The following is a 23,990-nucleotide window of genomic DNA, read 5'->3' as shown; positions in this document are numbered from 1 at the left end:
CTAATTTGTGTTTTAAATATTTGACATAAAGTCATAACTATTTATCTACGGCCATGACTATTTGGCATAAAGCAATTGCTATTACACAGCCTTGGCTACTTGGTATTTTCAATAGCTATTAATCTATGACCTTGACTATTTGACATTAAGTGATTGCTATTCATCTACGACCTTAACTTATTATCATAAAGCAATTGCTTATAGTTTACAGTCCTGACTATTTGTACAATTTCATTTCTGTTCATCTACAGCCTTCACAATTTGGCATATATATATAGAGCAAATGTTATCTATCTACAAAGTTGATGATTTGGCAATATGGGTAATGCTATAAATCTATGACCTTGACTATTTGAGATTAAATGATTATGTCTCCCCCATTCATGGGGAGACATATTGTTCTTGCCCTGTCTGTCAGTCAGTCTGTCAGTCCTACAATCCGTCAGTCAGTCAGTATGTCACACTTTGTTTCCGCTCAATAACTAAACAACGCTTTGACCCAGGAACTTCATACTTAGTATACTAGTTGGTCATGACTAGTAGATGACCCCTATTGATTTTGGGGTCACTAGATCAAAGGTGAAGGTCACCGTGACCTTGAGGTGAAGAAACAGTTTCCGCTCAATAACTAAAGATCCTTTGGGTCCAGGAACTTTATACTTGGTATGCTTTTTGTTCATGACTAGATGATGATACCTATTGATTTTGAGATCAATAGGTGAAAGGTCAAGGTTACCTTCAGGTAAAAAACGATATGTTGGCAGTGACCTTAAGCTTAAAAATGGTTTCTGCTCAATAACTAAAGAAAGCTTGTACCCAGGAACTTCATACTTGGGTATGCTAGTTGGTCATGACTAGAAGATGACCCCTATTGATTTTGAGATCACTAGGTCAAAGGTCAAGGTTGCCGTGACCTTGAAGTGAAGAAACGGTTTCCGCTCAATAACTTAAGATCCTTTGGGTCCAGAAACTTCAAACTTGGTATGCTAGCTTTTTATGACTAGAAGATGACCCCTATTGATTTTGAGATCAAAAGGTCAAAGGTCAAGGTTATCTTCAGGTAAAAAACGATATGTTGGTGGTGACTTTAAGCTTAAAAATGGTTTCTGCTCAATAACTAAAGAACGCTTGTACCCAGGAACGTAATACTTGGTATGCTAGTTGCTCATGACTAGTAGATGAGTCCTATTAATTTTGGGATCAATAAGTCAAAGGTTAAGGTCACCCTGACTTTGAGGTGAAGAAACGGTTTCCGCTCAATAACTTAAGAACGCTTGCACCCAGGAACTTCATACTTTGTATGCTAGTTGGTCATGACTAGTAGATGAACCCTATAGATTTTGAGATCACTAGGTCAAAGGTCAAGGTCGCCGTGAACTTGAGGTGAAGAAACGGTTACCGCTCAGTAACTAAAGAACTCTTTCACCCAGGAACTTCATACTTGGTATGCAAGTTGGTCATGACTAGTAGATGACCCCTATTGATTTTTTGATCAGTCCGTTAGTCAGTCAGTCAGTCCGTCTGTCTGTACGTCGCACTTTGTTTCCGCTCAAAAATAAAAAAAAACGCTTGCACCCAGGAACTTCATACTTGGTATGCTAGTCGGTCATGACTAGTAGATGACCCTTATTGATTCTGAGATCAGTAGGTCAAAGGTCAAGGTTGCCGTGACCTTGAGGTGAAGAAACGGTTACCGCTCAGTAATTAAAGAACACTTGCACCCAAGAACTTAATGCTTGGTATGCAAGTTGGTCATGTAGATGATCCCTATTGATGTTGTGATCAGTAGGCCAAAGGTCAAGGTCACGATGACCTTGAGCTGAAAAATGGTTTCCGATCAATAATTGAATAACGCTTGCGCCCAAGAACTTCATACAATGCAAACTTCGTTTACATTTTACCAGATTAATCAACAACACTTTTTTCTCTTCACTTTTTAATACGGGTGAATAAACCAAACATCACTGTTGGTTCGTCTCCAGTCCAAAATTACCATTTTCATGTCCATCATTTATTTTTTCTCAGCTAAGACCACACAATAGGGGAGACAAGCGCTTTTTCTAAAAAGTAATCTCTAGTTGCTATTGATTTACAGCCTTGACTATTTGGCATAAAGCAATTGTGTATAATTTACAGTCTTAACTATTTTGCATAAAGCAATTGCTTATAATTTACTATTTTGCACAAAATCCATTTCTATTCAATTACAGCCTTGACAATTTGGCAGAAAGCAATTCGACGGGTGAATGCGAAAAGGTTCTAAGTGACATTAAATAAAGAAGCAGATAGAACCTTTTCGCTTTCACCCCTCGAATCGCTATTCACCTTGCCGCATTATCATAAAGCAATTGCTATTCATTTATGGCCTTGATTATTTGGCATAGATCAATTGCCTTTCTTCTACGGCCATGACTTTTCGAAAAATGCTATTTATCTGCGACATTAATGATTTGGCATAAACCAATTGCTATTTATCTACACCTTGAATATTTGACATAAAGCAATTGCTGAGATATTCATATACGACTATGACGTATTAGCATAAAGGAAATGTTATTTATCTACGACCTTGGCGTATTAGCATAAAACAATCGACATTCATCTACGACCTTCACGTATTGACATAAAGCATAAAGAATCTTCGCCTTGACACTATGACATAAAGCAAATGATATGCATCTTTGACCCTGGCGTATTGACATAAAACAAATGTTGTTTATCTATGACCTTCACGTATCGGCATAAACCAAATGCTATTCATCTTCGCCTTGACACTATGACATAAAGCAAATGCTATGCATCTTTGGCCCTGGTGTATTGACATAAAACAAATGTTGTTTATCTATGACCTTGACGTATTGGCATAAAGCAATTTCTATTTTTGACGACCTTGACTGCTTCGCATAAAGTATTTTCTGTTCATCATCGGCATTGGCTATTTGGCATTTAGCAATTGCCATTCATCTACGGCCATGCCTATTTGGCACAAAGCAATTGCTTTTCATCTACGGTCATGACTATATGGCAAAAAGCAAATGCTATTCATCTAAGACATCGACGATTTGGCATAATGCAATTGCTATTCAACTACGACCATGACGTATTGGCATAAAGCAAATGCAATTTATCTACAACTTTGATGTTTTTGCATATGGAAATTGCTATTCATCTACGGCCTTGCCGTATTGGCATATTAAAGCAAATGCTATTCATCTACGGCCTTGGCAATTTGGCATTAAGTTATTGCTTTTCATCTACGGCCTTAACTACACATGTATTTGTCATAAAGCATTGCTATTCTTCCCGGGCTTGACTATCTGGCACAAAGTATTTGTTTTCTCATCTTCGGCCTTGATAAATCGACATACAAAAAATGCTGTTTTTCTACGGCCTTGACTAAATTGTTACTCAACGGCCTTGACTTTTTGGCATTATAAGCAATTGCTATAGACCTACACTCCTGACTATTAGGCATAAAGTTATTGCTTTTCGTCTACTGTCTTGACTATTTTGCAAAAAGCAAATGCTATTCATATTTGACTTTGACGAGTTGGCATAAAGCAAATACTATTCAGCTTCGACCTTGACTTTTTGGCCTGGCGCAAATGCTAATCACATACGGCCCTGACAAATTTGGGCATTTGCAATTCATCTTTTCGCTTTTTGGCATAAAACAATTGCTATTTATATACAGCCTTGACTATTTGGCATAAGCTTTGCAATTGCTATTTAAAAAGGGCCTTAATTATTTGGTATAAGCAGTCGCTTTTCACTTAGGGCATTGGCCATTTGGAATAAAGCAATGTACGTAACACACACCTGTCATCCTTGCGAATTGAACGTACATGTATTCCATATTAATGTTGTATACCAAATAGTACATATAATAAATTAAAGACCGACTGTACAACATATAATTTGCGTTCCCATATTTAGGTGTATGCTTACAGCGAACCATGATTACAGTATACCACCATCTCGTACCGATGTAAATGAACCAACCAGAGATGAAGGATAATAGTCATAACAAAAGAGGCTCGTTTTTCTTTTTTATTATGCAAAAGAACATTAAGATCATTTTGTACATCTTACTAAAATTGTATGGTGATGTATTGTCCATTATAATTATAAGGGAGATGGATGGCAAATTATTGTCTAAATCAGCATAATAAATGGACTGTTATTTTTTGCCGCGTTATATTTTCAATGTACTGTAGATTTTACCATAAACTTAGCACTTATTTGGGGATATTGGCAGCCATGTTGACCTTATCTTAGATTATTCTTAATCAACTAGCTCCATTGTGAAGACAGTTATAACTATGCTTATGGTATTAGCTATACTAGTGTCCTTTTTAAGTGGCCAATATATCGTATTCCTGCTGGGGCTCAAACATTATGTTTTTATTGGTATAGAAAGTTGTCATCAGTCTAGGGCCCTAAATGTTTGGCATACAGCATTATTATTGATCTACGACCTTGACTAGTTGACGTTAAGGAAATGCTATTGATCTAGTGCCGTACATGTTTGCATACAGTAATTGCTATTTATCTACAACCTTAACTATTTGGCCTTAAGCGATTGCTATTGATCGACAGTTTTGATTATTTCATATATTTGGCGAATGCTATTGATCTATAGTTTTGACCTTTGACATAAATCAAATTATATTGATCTACATATTTGACTATTTGGTATAAAGCAATTGCTATTGATCTCAAGCTTTGACAATTTGGTATAGAGAAATTGCTATTGATCGCAAGCTTTGACAATTTGGTATAAAGCAATTGCTATTGATCTCAAGCGTTGACTATTTGGTATAAAGCAATTGCTATTGATCTCAAGCTTTGACTATTTGGTATAAAGCAATTGCTATTGATCTCAAGCTTTGACAATTTGGTATAGAGAAATTGCTATTGATCTCAAGCTTTGATAATTTGGTATAAAGCAATTGCTATTGATCTCAAGCTTTGACTATTTGGTATAAAGCAATTGCTATTGATCTCAAGCTTTGACTATTTGGTATAAAGCAATTGCTATTGATCTCAAGCTTTGACAATTTGGTATAAAGCAATTGCTATTGATCTCAAGCTTTGACTATTTGGTATAAAGCAATTGCTATTGATCTCAAGCTTTGACTATTTGGTATAAAGCAATTGCTATTGATCTCAAGCTTTGACTATTTGGTATAAAGCAATTGCTATTGATCTCAAGCTTTGATAATTTGATATAAAGCAATTGCTATTGATCTCAAGCTTTGACTATTTGGTATACAGCAAGTGCTATTGATCTCAAGCTTTGACAATTTGGTATAAAGCAATTGCTATTGATCTCAAGCTTTGACTATTTGGTATAAAGCAATTGCTATTGATCTCAAGCTTTGACTATTTGGTATAAAGCAATTGCTATTGATCGCAAGCTTTGACAATTTGGTATAGAGAAATTGCTATTGATCGCAAGCTTTGACAATTTGGTATAGAGAAATTGCTATTGATCTCAAGCTTTGATGATTTGGTATAAAGCAATTGCTATTGATTTCAAGCTTTGACTATTTGGTATACAGCAAGTGCTATTGATCTCAAGCTTTGACTATTTGGTATACAGCAAGTGCTATTGATCTCAAGCTTTGACAATTTGGTATAAAGCAATTGCTATGTATCGACAGCTTTGACTATTTGGCATTAAGCAAATGATATTGATATAGGTACTAAATTATTTGGTATAAGCAGCTGCTATCCATCTAGGACTACGGATAGTTGATATATAGACATAGCTCGACCTAGGGTCTTAAATAACGTCATACAGAGCAACTGCTATTTGTCTTTAACTTATGTTTATGCCTCACTTTAACGGTTAAACAAATTCTTCATTTCATTTCGGATTACATTTCAGTAATTCTGTTTTACCCATTCTGTATATGGGACGACCCGACTGTTACCGGAAACATTTGTTTTCAAATGATGTCACAATAACGCGGGTAAAGATCAACCACTTTAAATCACTTTTAAACGTAAAATTGAAACACTTTTGGCGACAAAACGTTTAAAATATAATAACTAAGCACTATCTAAAATGTTCATTTATTATATGGGAACTGCTGACACAAAACAAACAATAACAAGATTAATAGTTTTCACGTATATTGTTATGCGATGTATTGCGATCCGAACAATTTTTGATGCGTTCATCAATCGCATTCATCGATTGATGAACGCAGTTGCCGAAAGGCAGTTCATTTAAGGAATGGAAGTTGAGGTGTAAATATACCATGATAGCCGTGTTAATGGGCCGTGTTTTTACCTTCCAGGTGGCCCCGCAGTGCCGGGTGAGTGCGGTGGTTTTGTTTTTGTGCTGAAAATAGCGGGGAATGGGCCTTACCAAGGGTCCCTGGGGTGCATGGGCATTTGGCGGGGATTTTACCAGCAGTTCGTCCCCGCAGGACAGGGATTTTACCCGGGCTTGGCTGGTCGGAAAGTCAAAGTCCCAGCTACTCCCCGGACCTGGGGGACCGTGGTTACAATTGACGGGTGCATAACAATATACTCTACTTCCTTCGTGTATTTATGAACGTATATGTAATAATAAAAGTGTTGTGAATATGTTTAGTCCCACTAAAGAAATGTTACCAACACCAATCAAACTTATAAATATGTTATTAATCGTAGGGACATCTCTCGGATATATGACCGGGGAATTACATAACTTGCTTAGAAGCTCACCATGCTTAAAGCATCCCACTTTCTCGTACTGATAAAAAAAACACACACCCACCCACCCCCCGAACGAAATATGCTGCTTGACTTAAAAAAACAACAAAAAACATCCTGTTGTTTTCTATTTTTATTCGAAGTACATTACGCTAAAGGAACATTGACTTCATTATGTACTTTTCCAGCTGACTGAAAGTAATTTATTATCTCCAGACAAACTGTTATCTGTTTTATTAATAATTGAGATAGATGGTATATTCTAGTCTAGGTCAGCGTAATAAATAGACTGTTAATTGGGGGAGGGGTGTATTTTGTTTAAAACAGAGTTTATGATCGTACTTTTTTTTTCAAAGTCATGTAGTTTAATATAAATAAAAAAAAATATTTCGTTGCAAATACCTAACAAAATGACAACAATCATTAAACCTTTTTGTAGGACTATTATATTGTGTTGGAGTGACGTAATTTTAATTTGCACTTATTTATTACAGTCGAACTCCGTTGGCTCGAACTCTCAGGGACCAACGAAAATACCTCAAGCCTCGATAAATTCGACCCAAGCGGGATTGTTTACCTTTAGTTTAACAAAATCGGTCCTTAATATATAGTTCGAGCCAACGAGGAATTCGAGCCAAGCGAGTTCCAGCCACACACGCGACTAGCTTGTTCGTTGAAAAAGGCATATTCATGCTAATATTAAACACTTTGGAGTCCCTGGGTAGAAACTAGTACGGGGATCTTGGGGAGGCCCTAGTAAATTATATTAGAAATGTCGCGTAAATAATCTATCATCGTCCTTGAATATATACATCATATAATTGAAAATTATACATACGATAAGACGCATTCAAGATTACAACTATATAAATAATGCATTCTAAATCATAACCATCGAACTTCTTTTGTGATTTGCTGAATACAAATCCTATTTATAAAAGCAATACCCGTAAATTAAAAGTTTATTTATTCAGGAATAAAAATACTTCTATAAATATTTATTTTGTATTTAAATAGTAATTCCATTAGTAGGACCACTGCAAATATGAATTTGATTATTATTAGATCTTAAGAAAATGCTATATTTTTTATACATGCATTGGTATAGAGTTTTGATTTTGTTTGAAACAAAACGTTTATAACGAGTCTGTTTTGAAGGTTGAAATCAAGATAATTGTTTCATACTTTTTTTGTTTTATAAATAAAGCTATTTTGCGATTTATAGAAATCTTATCGTTTTGTATTTAAAGTTATATGTATATATGAAATATAAAGATGTACATGTATGATTATGGAATTATGCTCTACAACTGCAAAAGCTTCGATTACAAGTAAACGCGCATGAAAAAGTGTCCATGTCTCGAGAGCCTACTTACACATGTGTATAAGAATGTTAGCCGAATACATGAACATGGTTCTATGCACATTAAAAGATACCAATGGAAAAGGATAATGAACAGCAACCTTACAACGATAAAGAGGCTGCAAGACACTAAGTGTGCGTGTACTTGTACGCGTAGCAACACGGACGTGTAAAATTGAAGTGTGGTTTAAATGTCGTTTGCTTTATCATACTGTAAACTTGTACTTGGTGGCCATAAACCACTTTCCCCATGCTTTCGTACATGACATTATAAACGTGTACAAAGTACACATACCTGGATGACGTAATGCACAAAAATAGTCAACACGAACACATACGTAAATGACATAATGCACAAAAAGTAGTCCACACGAACACATACTTGAATGACGAAGTGAACAACAAGTATTCCCCACGAACATGTACCCGTACAAGAAGTGTTTTACAACCTTTCTAATGTAAAAAAAACAAGCCAGTAGGTATCTCTATATGTACATAAAGTTATCGCTGATATTGTATTTTCCTCATATTTTGCAAGATCACCGAAACATTATCAAAATAAATATTATGGCATTCATGGATGTATTACTATACAAAAAAAATAAATAAATATATGATCATTAACGGAACAAAAGAGGAAAAAATATAACAAAAGTAAGCATATATATATGCAGATATGAAGCCTTAATGACACATGAGCGTAATTCATAGATGACAAAAAGAAAGGAATTAAATTTATTTAAAACAAGAGCACAGCGAGCGAATGTCAGCGCTCGTCTGTGTTGTCAGCCAATGGTTTAAACTTATTTATTTAAAATCAATTTTAAAACAAGTTATAAAACATTATATTAATCATTCTCATTAGGCAATGAATGGGTATAACTCGTCTGTACTTAATTTCACGCACAGAACTTGGTTGTTTTTATGCTATATACAACGTTAAAACTGTTGCCCGCAGCCGGCGACAACGACAACGACACCGATGCTAGGACAAGACCTCGGACCTGACTTTCAAAAAACGGCGAGCTAATAACACAACAAATCTATACAATTTAAGCAGTTTACAGCAAAATACATGGCATCTTATGACTCTACTTCTCCAAACACTGACACACGAACCGTTAAGATATACACAATTGGATATACATTTTTTTTATATTGGATAAACAGTTTTATATTGGATATACATTTTTTTATATTGGATATACATTTTTTTAAGTTTTTTTTATGTCTTTCTAACCTAGACAACATTGCTATATACATATATACAAGATTGTTATTCTGATTAAAAAAAAAAAAAATACGATATCTTTAAAACAATAAATTATTCGAACGTTTTCTTGCAAAACGTTCACATAAGATTAATTTCAAGTGTGCGATATTGGAATTTTAACACATTACATAGTTTTCATTGCTAATACATCGCTTTTACTAATCGTCTTGATGCTATTTTTCGGTTGAAATATTGTATCCAAATAGTTATTACGGCGTCGCAGTTATAATTATCAATTTCCCACCTTCAATTACCTCGATTTTATCACTCTCTAGTCTCTAATGTATTCTGTTGTTATTAAGATGAATCATTTAACACTTCAGGGTTAACAAAGTTAATCTGTAAATATTGGCGTTGTAGCGTAAGCTTATCACATGATGTTATAACCTAATTACTTGTTGTTCGATACTCACGAAAAAGTAGTCCACAGCCGCCAGAAGTACTATATAATTGCGAGGCCATGTGACCAGTCGCTGTAACCACACGAATGCTTATGTCCTATTTTAATGTCATTCGGAGCTACTCGGCAGCGGACTAAAATGACCCGATTTTTGATATTGTAAACCGTCCATATACATCCGAGGTTGTTTACGATAAAAATGGCCGAGGAGTTCCGAATGATTTAACGTTTGAGCAACAATAAAGAATAATTTGAGCGTTCCACAATAAGATGGTATTGAGTTCCAAAGTTACGAGAAACGAGTGCAGCTCATATGTTTATCAATGTTCTTATTATCCATGATTAGTTCTCAGACATTGTCGAACCATTTTCACTTGTCCATTTGCTCGTTCACCGCTGCATTTCATTGTTCAAAACATTTAAACGCGCTTAACTTCCAGCGCGGTATTTTTCAAAATTCCTGGGAAGCTTTTCGCCTTGGCAACGGCGTGCAGTCTGGCCTTCTTTCGAGCTTTTGTGGCGTTTATTTTTGGATGTGGAACGATATTTAAAAGGGATCCGCTTACTACGGAAATCTTTTTCGGTGTAACTTTGGGTTTAGGCCTGGTTACGACGGTTGGCGCGTGGGTCACTGTGTACCCCGGTCCACGATACTGCTTCCGTCTTCTCATGAAACGGAACCTAACCGGTCTTGCTGGCCATGTCCGGTTAAACGGGTCAAACATGGGCATGGGTCGGTAGAAAAACGGCGGTCCGACCATGGGCATGGGCGGGAACTCGGGTCGATAGTTGAACCGAGAAGGCTTGTACGGAGACGTACGGTAGTTATCCCGGTACTGGCGATCGTACGGGAGAGTGTACGCCTGTATGGCGCAAAGAACAGCTAAAATCGCCTGCTGCTTCAACAGAGCGAGGTAATCCATTCTGGAAATATATGAAAATAGACACTTTTTAAAAAGATAAAAAATTGAGACAATAGTGGAAGATAATAATCGAAATAGCTGTTAACTGACACATAAGCACAACAAGCCCCATTCATAATAGGCGAACGTCAATCTGCGATATCAGTGTTTTGAAGAAGAACAGGAATATTGAATGGCTTCATACAAAGGCGCCATCATGTTGTTGAAACTGTACATAAAACCATGCGTTTGATAATTCAAGCATATCTTTCCCATCACATCAGGTTTCCTTACCGCCGGAACCCTTGAAACTAAAACTGAAACTGGTTTGGTATCAACAAAAACACCCATATAATAACTACATTAAAATTGTTTCATGAAAAAGCAAACGAAATCCACCTACATTGATTCGAGTTATCCAAACAACTTCTGGCTTGAAATACTTTTTTGGGATTGCAACATGTTTGACAAATCGGTGGGCAAACCTTTTAGAAGTCACACCTTTGTTTCCATTCTGTTTCATAAAATACGTAATCAGTACTGATATCTAGACCCTGGTGTGCAAATGGATTATTTGGTATTTACGTGCATTCAAAATGTAGAAAAAGATCCATCAACCAACTATTCGATTTTCTTCTTTATAACATTCCGAAATATGAACATTTTACCAGATCGGTGTTGTTTGTCTTTCAAGTGTTTTAAGGTGTAGGCACCCAAGCACGCATATAAATATTTTTTCCCCAAAAAATGAAAGGGTTCTGATAGACTTAATGCCGAGGGCAATTGTGTTTAAACGTTCCTATTCAGTTACTCTATTGATCTGTTCGAAACAAAAACATATCAAATCATCTTTTGAACACAATTTATGCAGAATCATCCCATTTTGAATAGTGTTAATAACACCGTGCTAGACAAAATGGATCTGGCGCATGATCCGGGGCACGTTTTAGCATGATCCGGGGCACGTTTCAAGAAAGGATTTTAGTCGTAACTTCAGTAATTTAGTAGTAACTTCAGTAATTTAGTCGTAGTAGTTTAGTCGTAACTTCAGTAATTTAGTCGTAATTTAGTCGTAATTTAGTCGTAGTAATTAGTCGTAACTTCAGTAATTTAATCGTAACTTCAGTAATTTAATCGTAGTAGTTTAGTCGTAACTTCAAAAATCTTAAAGCTGCACTCTCACATATATACCATTTTTGCAACTTTTTTGTGTTTTGTCTTGGAAAGAGCAATTGTTTTAGTGAATATCTGTAAACCAATGATAAAAGTTTGCTGACAATAATTCAGATCGTAGATTTTCATATTTCCGTTCGAAAATTAATGTATTATGGCTTATGTCTGAACTTAAATATAAAAATCTGAGATTTATGTTTTTGTCAGCGGTCTTATAGAACTGGTTTCCATGGATTTTCGCAAAAAAGGCTCGTTCCAGGACCAAAAAAAATAAAAAAAGTAGTCAAACCGTTCAAACATTTGTGTTCATATTTGATACTAATTGTAGTCCAATTCATTCCATTTAAGGAATGAATTGCGTGGTTGATATCATTATTGGGGTATGAACGCAGTTGGGCTGTTTAAAGTGTGTGGAGTCCTTCCGCGTACTTTAACTAGCCCAACTGCGTTTATATCCCCGATAATGACATCAACCACGCAATTCTTTACTTATATTTACACCAATAATTCATTATTTATTTCCAGAAATGTTAAAAAATATTTAATTTCATTTAAAAAAAAACATTCAGTAATTCTTTTTCACCCATTTTGTAAATAGATCGACCCGACCGTAATCGGAAACAGTTTGTCAAATGACGTCACAACAACATGAGAAAAAATATTAAAACAACTGCATAATTTATTAAAAACGTAAAATTGAAGCGCTAGTGACAAAATATTATATAATAATAAATCATAATTATACACTTTTAAACATGGCAATTTAGGTTTTTCGTGACCTGCTGACACGATTAAAACTCTTCCAATATATTCATGGAAGAGTTTAATAAAAATCTTGTATAAAATGACAACGAGTGTCAGATCTTTTTTTATCACATGCACCAAACGGTTATCGAGTTTTAATTCTGATAAAGTGCTGAACAAGTCACAAATATAAAAATGTATAGTAAAATATCCAACAACATGAATAACGAACAATTTTAACCAAAAATACCCAATAAGTCCACAATTTGATGACGTCACACTGAGCGTACATGCATTTACGCGGTTTGTGTGACCTACATCGGTCTGTCAAGTTTTACTGTGTGCACGGATTTAAAAGTAATTCGCTGTCGATTTCTACGATGATTTTGCAGCGTTTTCTAAGTGTACATGGAATTTCACAGCATGCAGACGATTACGGCGAGGCCTTACTCCGTACTGCATGGATGATGATGTTGAAAAAGTTTCACCAAGAATGTTCCCAGAGAACATGCTGTTCTAGCCGCCATGGGATGTGTAATGTGTGAAACCTGTGCTGCAGAAATTGTATTTGTGTTTTTGGTAACCGACAGCTGATTAAACTGACAAGTAAGTGGCATTGATTGCATATTGCATGTGTTTGTTAAGATGGAGATGTTTGAAATGTTCTCGTCTTGTTTGTCACTGATGAGGCTGTATTTGTTGACTGACTGGATATTTCTGTGTCTAGTGATCTGCATTATCTGGTTGGCGGAACATTGTTATCAGAAAGTTTTCGAACAAGATGCTTTCTGCAAATTCTGGCACTATGATTCGTTAGCCATTTGTCTCCCGGAAGTCCTACAGCTTCATTATTGAGGTAAGTATTTGTTGGCGTGTGTAAGATAAAAATATTCGTAATGTGTATATTACACGGAAAACAAGGGTAAGCATGTGATAAAAACAGTTTTCACGTATATTGGTACACGATCCGGGCATATCCGAAGACGTTGCGTCCATCAAATGATAATCGCAATTGCCGAAAGACCGTTCATTTAAGGAATGGAAGTTGAGGTGTAGTATACATGTATGTAGTAAAATAATGAAATCGTTGTTATTTCTAAAGGCAAAATATGATATTATGTGCTTATATTTGTAAATAAGACAAGTGCAGCTAAAACAGTTCTCTCAAATCTTGTTAAGAATACTGCGGATCATAAGCGTATCTGTGAAACTTCCAGAGATATACAGATTTGAAAATTAACAACGATGACGTTAACAACGTTGTTAACTTTAACCAAGTTCTGAAGAATCGGGCCATGAAAATTTCAGTTTACGACGAAAATCAAGATATATATAAATTGAAACGGGCCCATGCTTAAGTTATGCCCAACTGCCAATCGTCGACGTGTAATTGGCCATTTGGCGGTCTTAAATCATAAAACATGATGTGTTCACATTCAAAAGCATGTGTTCTCCGCGAAAACAGCCCTGTTAGCATGTTTTGCCATACGTACAAGGTTGTGACAACAATGATTAAGCAATATTATTATTAAATACCAGTTATGTCTTTATATCGTAACACGTGGTTAACCAAACATTTTGTTTTATTGTCTCGCCGCGCACTACATATCTTAATGTTCCCTTTATTGAATCGTAACAACAATATCGTACACAAGTAAAAATAAAGTAAGCGATTGTTCTTCCTAATTCTCACTAATATTAATGAACTCGAAATGAAACTTTCATTGTAAATTTATTTATTCTAAATCGACTGCGTAGACAATTAAAGCCACAATGACACCCGTTCTAATCCGTTTCCTTGGTAGAAACCAGTATTAAAATACAACCTACATTTCCAGCCAATAGTATTGCAGATAGGCAACCATTAAGTAGTATACTTAATCATTAAGAATTTCAACTTTCGCGCGTGTTTAAAGGTCCGCCTACTGACACGCATCCGATACACATTCCCTGCAACAGATTTTCCATTGACAATGTATCTGCCAATGAGATTGTATTCTAAGTCAGTTACATGACATGAAGTAATTTCTTAATGATTAAGAAGGACTCGTTCGCTACACTGACTCCGCCCATTCTTCATCCTTAAGAATTCACTTCATGTCATCTAACTATAACGTAATGTCCTTTTTGGAGGTCATGAGAAAGTAAGGGGCTAGTGTATATCGAACCAACAAACGATTGGTTGCACCCATTTACCACTCTAACCATAATAATCATACCCTTGACATTTACGGTGTGCTTACTACTGTGTAGAAGACATTTCAAGAATGCAGACTTGACCTCTACCCAAATATCATTGACCTTGAACAAATGGACCCGGATCCAAAGTATCTCGGATATTGATATATGGACTCAAGTGTTACGGACGTCGACTATTTAAACAGGGAACTGACGTCGGCCATTAATATGGTGACCCTAAAATACAATTGGATAAAAGACGAAACACCAAAACACCAACAATGTTTTATTAATTGAAAGTCGTCAAAAGGTATTACGCGGCTCGATGATAAGCGATTATGAAGCTTTATATATAAAAAAATGACGTTGCACCATTGCGACATTTAGTTAAAGTGACACTCTTATTCAAAATAAATACGTACACATGTATAACAAACATAATTTTTTACAGATAAACCTTTAATTACTTTCTTAATAACGCATTTATGGAAACTATCAATTACTGATTACAAGATGGTAACAATGTATTTAATAGCAGAAAGCGCAAAAATATTAAATGATTGGTGAATGCTAAAATATTTACTGTGATCTACTATAGTCTCCACATTTCTTTCAAATTAAACTTGGCATCCTTCATAAGAACCATTGTTGTCGACATTTATTCATCCTTTTTTTTTTTGGAATATTAAAACAGTATTATTAAATGTGGTAAATCTTGTTTGGGAGTAAGAGTGCATCTTTAATGGATTTTTTTTCAAGTTTAACCATATTTTCAAAAAACAGGTCAATATGAATTGATTGCTTGATTTTTAACAATTAAAGGGGCGGGGAAAAAAGAGTGGGCGGGCGATAATGAAAATCTAGCCAATAAGTTATAGTCGCCTTAACAATGAAGAAGTTTTGCATTCTAGACGTTCCCGCGAAAACATTAATGAGTGATAGTGGCTACCAAATTTCAAAGAAAAGCCGAATATAGGCATGATTAAAAATAGGTTTCCAGCGGCTTCTTGCATTAAATGAGGGCTATCTGGACTAGTTTTAGGGCTACTCTGAAATGTTTTTAAGGCTACTCTGAGCTAATTTAGGACTACTCTAAACTAATTTTAGAGCTTCTCTGAACTGATTTAAGGGCTACTCTGCGCTAATTTAGGACTACACTCTAAACTAATTTTAGGGCTACTCTGAACTGATTTTAGGGCTACTCTGCGCTAATTTAGGACTACACTCTAAACTAATTTTAGGGCTACTCTAAACTGATATTAGGGCTACTCTAAGCTAATTTTAGTGTTTTTCTCAAATGATTAAAGGGCTACTCTGGACTAATTTGGGACTTCTCTAAACTGATTTTAGGGCTACTCTGAACTGATATTAGGGCTACTCTGAGCTAATTTTAGAGTTTCTCTGAAATGATTAAAGGGCTACTCTGGGCTAATTTAGGACTTCTCTAAACTGATTTTAGGGCTGCTCTGAGCTAATTTAGGACTACTCTAAACTAATTTTAGAGTTTCTCTGAACTGATTTTAGAGCTACTCTGAGCTAATTTAGGGCTACTCTGAACTCATTTTAGTGCTCTCTAAAATATTTTTAGGGTTACTCTGAACTGATTTTAGCTAATTTTAGTGCTAAACCTAAGAATATTTGTGGGTTTACTGTATATGTAATCCTATAGAATAAAATATTTTCTTTTATTATATGCAGTTTAGGCATACATTATACACAGGGAATGCACTTCCAACGGATTGAGGTTTTACACTTTTTGTTAGGAATTTTACCTAAAGCTTAAACAATTTTAGGAATTCATATTATTTGAAGGACCGCTGGAAATCCTAAAAAAAACAAGAAGGGAAAGCCAATAAAAAGTCATGCAACCGGAATGCCTTATATCCCTGGATACACTAATCAATAACGTGAATATAAATACTGAGATCAAACGAGGTATGTACGTCCGTGGTTGCACGCACACCGACGCAAGGGCGACTGTAATATATCACCATTTAGTCGAGCTGATCATTTTCCTTTGCACATAACAATTGCCGTTATCTTAAAACCCCCAGCAATATTGGACACATTTTCTTTCGATTTTGTAGCTATAACTAATGCAATTACATATTTTTGCAATTTGTTGCAGTGTATGTAAAACGTTTTGTGAAATCCATAGACGCACCCAGCTGGTACAACACACGTACGGACGTACGGATGAACGTAAACCATGCTTACCTTATGCGGCCAAATCCAGAAAGCACTACCTAATCCTAGCTCATGCACGACCTATCTGGCAAAAGTCAACGCGTATTGGCGTTGATAAACGCCGAACGTAACATTTGCAACGTAACGTCTCTAAGCAATCCATCACCAATGGCTGACAAGCGTTCCAATTCGTTCCACGCGCTGTATCGAATACCTAAGATTTTAAAATACTAATCTAATTATATTTTGATAGAACTGTGTTTATTTTTTTATTACGGCGGAAATATACTGATGTGAGATATTTGTAAATAGTTTCATTTATGACAAACAAGTGTGTCACTTTCAAGGTGACGTTATAATGAATGGTTTAATTAATAAGTAAGTTTAAATCATAAGAGCTAAAACATTTAGCGCCATACTAGTGTTAATAAACAGCAATATTTTTCTACATTTAAACAAGAGCTGTCACAGTATGTGACGAATGCCCCCGAATGTGACATTGACCTACGAACAAGGTCAGTACATGAAAAGTTGATCTTGCCTTTACGTGTCAAATACATATGGCAAGTTATTTTAAATTGCCCCTGAACATAAAAAATACCACCAATACTTGACAACCTACACTGTTATGTCCTTATATTCAGAATTCCCTTGTGAATAAACACTTAGTGTATCTTTCACCTTAGAGGTAGGGACATGGGTCTTGCACACGACACGTCGTCTTGGTATGTGTAACACATGTAGCAAGTGATTTTAAAATCTGTCCATACAAGGGAAAGTAACAGCCCTGACACGACAACCTAATCTCTATGTCCTTATATGCAGCACTCCATTGTGAATAAACACTAAGTGTGACCTTGACCTTTGAGGTAGGGACACGAGTCTTGCACGCGACACGTCGTCTTTGTATGTGGAACACATGTGGCAAGTTATTTTAAAATCTGTCCATACAAGGGAAAGTTACAGCCCGGACACGACAACCTATACTCTATGTCCTTATATGCAGCACTCCATTGTGAATAAACACTATGTGTGACCTTGACCTTTGAGGCAGGGACACGGGTCTTGCACGCGACACGTTGTCTTGGTATGTGGAACACATGTGGCAAGTTATTTTAAAATCTGTCCATACAAGAGAAAGTTACAGCCCGGACACGACAACCTATAGTCTATGTCCTTATATGCAGCACTCCATTGTGAATAAACACTAAGTGTGACCTTGACCTTTGAGGTAGGGACACGGGTCTTGCACGCGACACGTCGTCTTCGTATGTGGAACACATGTGGCAAGTTATTTTAAAATCTGTCCATACAAGGGAAAGTTACAGCCCGGACACGACAACCTATACTCTATGTCCTTATATGCAGCACTCCATTGTAAATAAACACTAAGTGTGACCTTGACCTTTGAGGTAGGGACACGGGTCTTGCATGCGACACGTCGTCTTGGTATGTGAAACACATGTGGCCAGTTATTTTAAAATCTGTCCATACAAGAGAAAGTTAAAGCCCGGACACGACAACCTATACTCTATATCCTTATATGCAGCACTCCATTGTGAATAAACACTAAGTGCGACCTTGACCTTTGAGGTAGGGACACAGGTCTTGCACGCGACACGTCGTCTTGGTATGTGGAACACATTTGGCAAGTTATTTTAAAATCTGTCCATACAAGGGAAAGTTACAGACCGGACACAACAACCTATACTCTTATGTCCTTATATGCAGCACTCCATTGTGAATAAACACTAAGTGTGACCTTGACTTTTGAGGTAGGGACATAGGTCTTGCACGCGACGCGTCGTCTTGGTATGTGGAACACATGTGGCAAGTTATTGTAAAATCTGTCCATACAAGAGAAAGTTACAGCCCGGACACGACAACCTATACTCTATATCTTTATATGCAGCACTCCATTGTGAATAAACACTAAGTGCGACCTTGACCTTTGAGGTAGGGACACAGGTCTTGCACGCGACACGTCGTCTTGGTATGTGGAACACATTTGGCAAGTTATTTTAAAATCTGTCCATACAAGGGAAAGTTACAGCCCGGACACAACAACCTATACTCTTATGTCCTTATATGCAACACTCCATTGTGAATAAACACTAAGTGTGACCTTGACCTTTGAGGTAGGGACACAGGTCTTGCACGCGACACGTCGTCTTGGTATGTGGAACACATTTGGCAAGTTATTTTAAAATCTGTCCATACAAGGGAAAGTTACAGCCCGGACACGACAACCTATACTCTTATGTCCTTATATGCAGCACTCCATTGTGAATAAACACTAAGTGTGACCTTGACCTTTGAGGTAGGGACACGGGTCTTGCACGCGACGCGTCGTCTTGGTATGTGGAACACATGTGGCAAGTTATTGTAAAATCTGTCCATACAAGAGAAAGTTACAGCCCGGACACGACAACCTATACTCTATATCTTTATATGCAGCACTCCATTGTGAATAAACACTAAGTGCGACCTTGACCTTTGAGGTAGGGACACAGGTCTTGCACGCGACACGTCGTCTTGGTATGTGGAACACATTTGGCAAGTTATTTTAAAATCTGTCCATACAAGGGAAAGTTACAGCCCGGACACAACAACCTATACTCTTATGTCCTTATATGCAACACTCCATTGTGAATAAACACTAAGTGTGACCTTGACCTTTGAGGTAGGGACACAGGTCTTGCACGCGACACGTCGTCTTGGTATGTGGAACACATTTGGCAAGTTATTTTAAAATCTGTCCATACAAGGGAAAGTTACAGCCCGGACACGACAACCTATACTCTTATGTCCTTATATGCAGCACTCCATTGTGAATAAACACTAAGTGTGACCTTGACCTTTGAGGTAGGGACACGGGTCTTGCACGCGACACGTTGTCTTGGTATGTGGAACACATGTGGCAAGTTATTTTAAAATCTGTCCATACAAGGGAAAGTTACAGCCCGGACACGACAACCTATACTCTATGTCCTTATATGCAGCACTCCATTGTAAATAAACACTAAGTGTGACCTTGACCTTTGAGGTAGGGACACGGGTCTTGCACGCGACACGTCGTCTTGGTATGTCGAACACATGTGGCAAGTTATTTTAAAATCTGTCCATACAAGAGAAAGTTACAGCCCGGACACGACAACCTATACTCTATGTCCTTATATGCAGCACTCCATTGTGAATAAACACTAAGTGTGACCTTGACCTTTGAGGAAGGGACACGAGTCTTGCACGCGACACGTCGTCTTGGTATGTGGAACACATGTGGCAAGTTATTTTAAAATCTGTCCATACAAGGGAAAGTTATAGAGCCGGACGGACGGACGGACAGACGGACGGTCGGTGCGATTTTAATATGCCCACCTTCGGGGGCATAAAAAGCAATTATCGATGACATTTATATGATGACACTGCCATATCAAGAAAGTCATCTAGTATGATGGTACCACACACAGTCTCAATATCATGCACTTATTTACGATCGATTCAAATAAACGTTATCGGCTTTACATGGTTGTCTGTTGCGATATGAACACCAGAATGGGCCATGACTACGTCTATACCAAGTTTGAAGACTTGCGAACAACGGCGGACAAAGTAGTGCCTATGTGCATGCGGACGCAGCTGGACAAAGTCATCCCTATGTGCATGCTGACGACGCCGGACAAAGAACTCATTATGTGCAGGTGGACGCAGCCGGACAAAGTAATCCCTACATGTATGTGCATGCGGATAATTTCAACCTTTGACCTCTATGTATAACCTTGATATGCAAGGTACAGTGGGATTTTGCATGACACGGCTTATCATGGTGAACCGGCTTATAGCAAGTTATATGGGAATCCTATACTGTATGGTCAAGAATCAGCCTGGAAAAGGATCTTTTTAATCTTAATCTCTAAGTGTGACTTTGACCTTTGACGTCCAGACCTTGGCTTTGTCCGTGACACGCCACTTCATCATGGTGAACCGTTATTGCAAGTGTTTTTTAATCCTATTATGCAGGGTCAAGACACAGATCGGACAAATTCAGTCCTAACGGACGGATGCACACACCAAGACAGAACCGCCATTGTGACAACTATGCATCGCCCACCGCAAGCGAGCTTGACCATTAGCATACTAGATCAACAATGTGATGTCACAAGAATATCACATAAGTATTTGAGTAAGATTTTTAAAACTTTGCAGAAATGATGTTTAACATGTGAAGTTGTTCAACTGGGCTACAGGTACATGTAATATGTTCGATTAAATTCAGCATGTCAATTTTTATGATCTTTGACCTGGTAAAATGTGTCTATACATATATATATATATCTGTATATATATATATATATATATATATATATATATATATATATATATATATATATATATATATATATATATATATGACCTCCACCTTTGTGGCACTGCATTTCACTTAGAGCAATTTGACCAGGCCTGTTCACAGTTGTTTAGTGGGTGATGTTGCACTCCTCATGAAAAAGATCACCTGAATTGCGGCCCTGGACTTGGTGAAAAATGGACTGGAAGTTGTTGAATTTGTACCTGTTTAAGTATTAAGGGTAGGGTAAACTAATGTTTCACTTCGGAAAATGTTCACCTAGGTATAAACTATTTGCTTCAAATTTCATGCAGTAAAAAACAAGTTATGGCCCTTAACTTATTATACTGAAAAATGGACAATATTGCGGCCAGACAATATGCAAAAGTACACATGTATTTGACCTTAAATTATAAAACATATATATTTATTCAGGGCCTAGTTTTCCTGCAAACCATTCAAATATCTATCTGTAGTGTCAGCAAATGACCTCAGACCGTTTTTTGTTTCTTTTCACATGAACACATTCATTTAAAGATTTTTCAGAAAAAAAAATATAACAAGACAATTGTTAAAATTTATTTCATTTTATTGGTAGACAACAACCACTGGATGTTAACATTCACGTAATGTCCACAAAGTCATCTACAATGTCCAGTGCCTGAACTACCGCCATGGAGACGTCGCTTTGCAGGAAGGCACCTCTTTTAGTCTGGAAAAAAATAAAATATTTTATTTATTATATATTGATGTGTACACGATGTGAAAAATAGGGTGTTTTTTTTTTTAAAAATAGCGCATTTTTTTTTCCATTTCTCAATAAGCATCAATGTTTTCGTTATATGACAAATGCTCAAAATGTAAAAAGATATCTCTTTTTAAAGTTTGATGAAAAACAGTTTTTATTTGTACATAAGGGAATGCATTCTTTGACAGTTTCTGTTCATAAATATTAATGTACCGTCAATTGACAAATGATTTATAATATTTAAATAATGTCGAGAGTTACTCGGAAACTGTGTAGTGTAATATTGAAATATCATGAACGTAATGAATTAAAAGAGACTCGAACAAGTTCTATTTGTAAGTAAGTTCCTATTATGCAAATAAAATAACTTGCCTCTGGTTATTATATTGGAAACTTACCCTGTGCTTTAAATGGTTAATATATTGGAAACTTACCCTGTGTATTAAATGGTTAATGTATTGCAAACTGACCCTGTGTATTAAAAGGTTAATATATTGGAAACTTAATACCCTGTGTTTTAAATGGTAAATGTACTGGAAACTTACCCTGTGTAATAAAAGGTTAATATATTGGGAACTTACCCTGTGTTTTAAATGGTTAATGTACTGGAAACTTACCCTGTGTATTCAATGGTTTATGTATTGGAAACTTACCCTGTGTTTTAAATGGTTTATGTATTGGAAACTTACCCTGTGTTTTAAATGGTTTATGTATTGGAAACTGACCCTTTGTTGATAGATGATGAACTGTATGTTTAAATCCAAATTAACTATTTAATACAGAACAGAACAGAACAGTTAATTTGTTCTGTTCTGTATTAAAAAGTTAATGTATTGAAATCCTACCCTGTGTATTGAATTATTAATGTATTGGGAACCTATCCCATGTTTTAAATGGTTAATGTATTGGAAACCTACCCCATGTGTTAAATGGTAAATATGTTGAAAGCCTACCCTATATGTTGAATGGTTAATGTTTAGGAAACCTACCCCATGTTTTAAATGGTTAATGTATTGGAAATATACCCCATGTTTTAAATGGTTAATGTATTGGAAACCTACCCTATGTATTAAATGATTACTGTATTGGAAACCTACCCCATGTGTTGAATGGTTAATGTATTGGAAACCTACCCTATGTATTAAATGGTTAATGTTTAGGAAACCTTCCCTGTGTATTAAATGGTTAATGTATTGAAAACCTACCCTGTGTTTTAAACCCTGTGTATTCAATGGCTAATGTATTGAAAACCTACCCTGTGTTTTAAATGGCTAATGTATCGAAAACCTACCCTGTGTTTTAAATGGTTAATGTATTAGAAACCTACCCCTTGTTTTAAATGGTAAATGTATTGGAAACACCTTCCCTATCAAATGGTTAATGTATTGAAATCCTACCCTGTGTATTGAATTATTAATGTATTGGGAACCTACCCCATGTTTTAAATGGTTTATGTATTAGAAACTTACCCTGTGTTTTAAATGGTTAATGTATTAGAAACCTATCCTGTGTATTAAATGGTTGATGTTTTGGAAACGTCCTCTGTATTTTAAATCGTAAAATGTATTAGAAACATACCCCATGTTTTAAATGGTTAATGTAATAGAAACATACCCCGTGTAATAAAAGGTTAATGTATTGGAAACTGACCCTTTGCATTAAAAGGTTAATATATTGGAAACTTACCCTGTGTATTAGATGGTTAATGTATTGGAAACTAACCCTGTGTTGATGGATGATGAACTGTATGTTTAAATCCAAATTAACTATTTCATACAGAACAGAACAGAACTTGTTCTGTTCTGTATTAAAAAGTTAATGTATTGGAAACCTACCCTATGTGTTGAATGGTTAATGTATTGAAAACCTACCCTGTGTTTTAAATGATTAATGTATTGGAAACCTACCATATATTTTAAATGGTTTATGTATTAAAACATACCCTGTGTTTTAAATGGTTAATGTATTG

General features: G+C 36.2%; 1 protein-coding gene and 2 long non-coding RNA genes across 4 annotated transcripts in view; 2 read left to right on the top strand and 1 right to left on the bottom strand.

Annotated features, from left to right (window-relative positions):
- The first annotated feature begins 4,091 nt into the window (after nucleotides 1-4,091).
- On the top strand, nucleotides 4,092-9,419 carry LOC128211523 (uncharacterized). Its single transcript, XR_008257301.1, has 2 exons — nucleotides 4,092-8,476; nucleotides 8,510-9,419. It is a non-coding gene; the product is annotated as an uncharacterized LOC128211523 (long non-coding RNA).
- Nucleotides 9,420-12,902: 3,483 nt separating this feature from the next.
- On the top strand, nucleotides 12,903-21,996 carry LOC128211522 (uncharacterized). Of its 2 annotated transcripts, none has more exons than XR_008257300.1 (3): nucleotides 12,903-13,169; nucleotides 20,949-21,111; nucleotides 21,872-21,996. It is a non-coding gene; the product is annotated as an uncharacterized LOC128211522 (long non-coding RNA). The 2 variants fall into 2 exon arrangements; XR_008257299.1 differs by lacking the exon at nucleotides 12,903-13,169 and adding an exon at nucleotides 13,317-13,419.
- LOC128211521 (nucleolar complex protein 3 homolog) overlaps nucleotides 21,840-23,990 on the bottom strand; it is a 39,505-nt gene continuing 37,354 nt past the window's right edge. Inside the window, exon 22 of the mRNA XM_052916416.1 lies at nucleotides 21,840-21,985. Coding sequence (XP_052772376.1) covers nucleotides 21,896-21,985 — 90 coding nt within the window. The 3' untranslated portion in view covers nucleotides 21,840-21,895. The remainder of the gene's footprint in view (nucleotides 21,986-23,990) is intronic.

The sequence above is a fragment of the Mya arenaria genome, chromosome 12, assembly GCF_026914265.1.
Source record: "Mya arenaria isolate MELC-2E11 chromosome 12, ASM2691426v1".
NCBI lineage: Eukaryota > Metazoa > Mollusca > Bivalvia > Myida > Myidae > Mya > Mya arenaria.
This window is presented reverse-complemented; position numbering and strand designations above follow the sequence as displayed.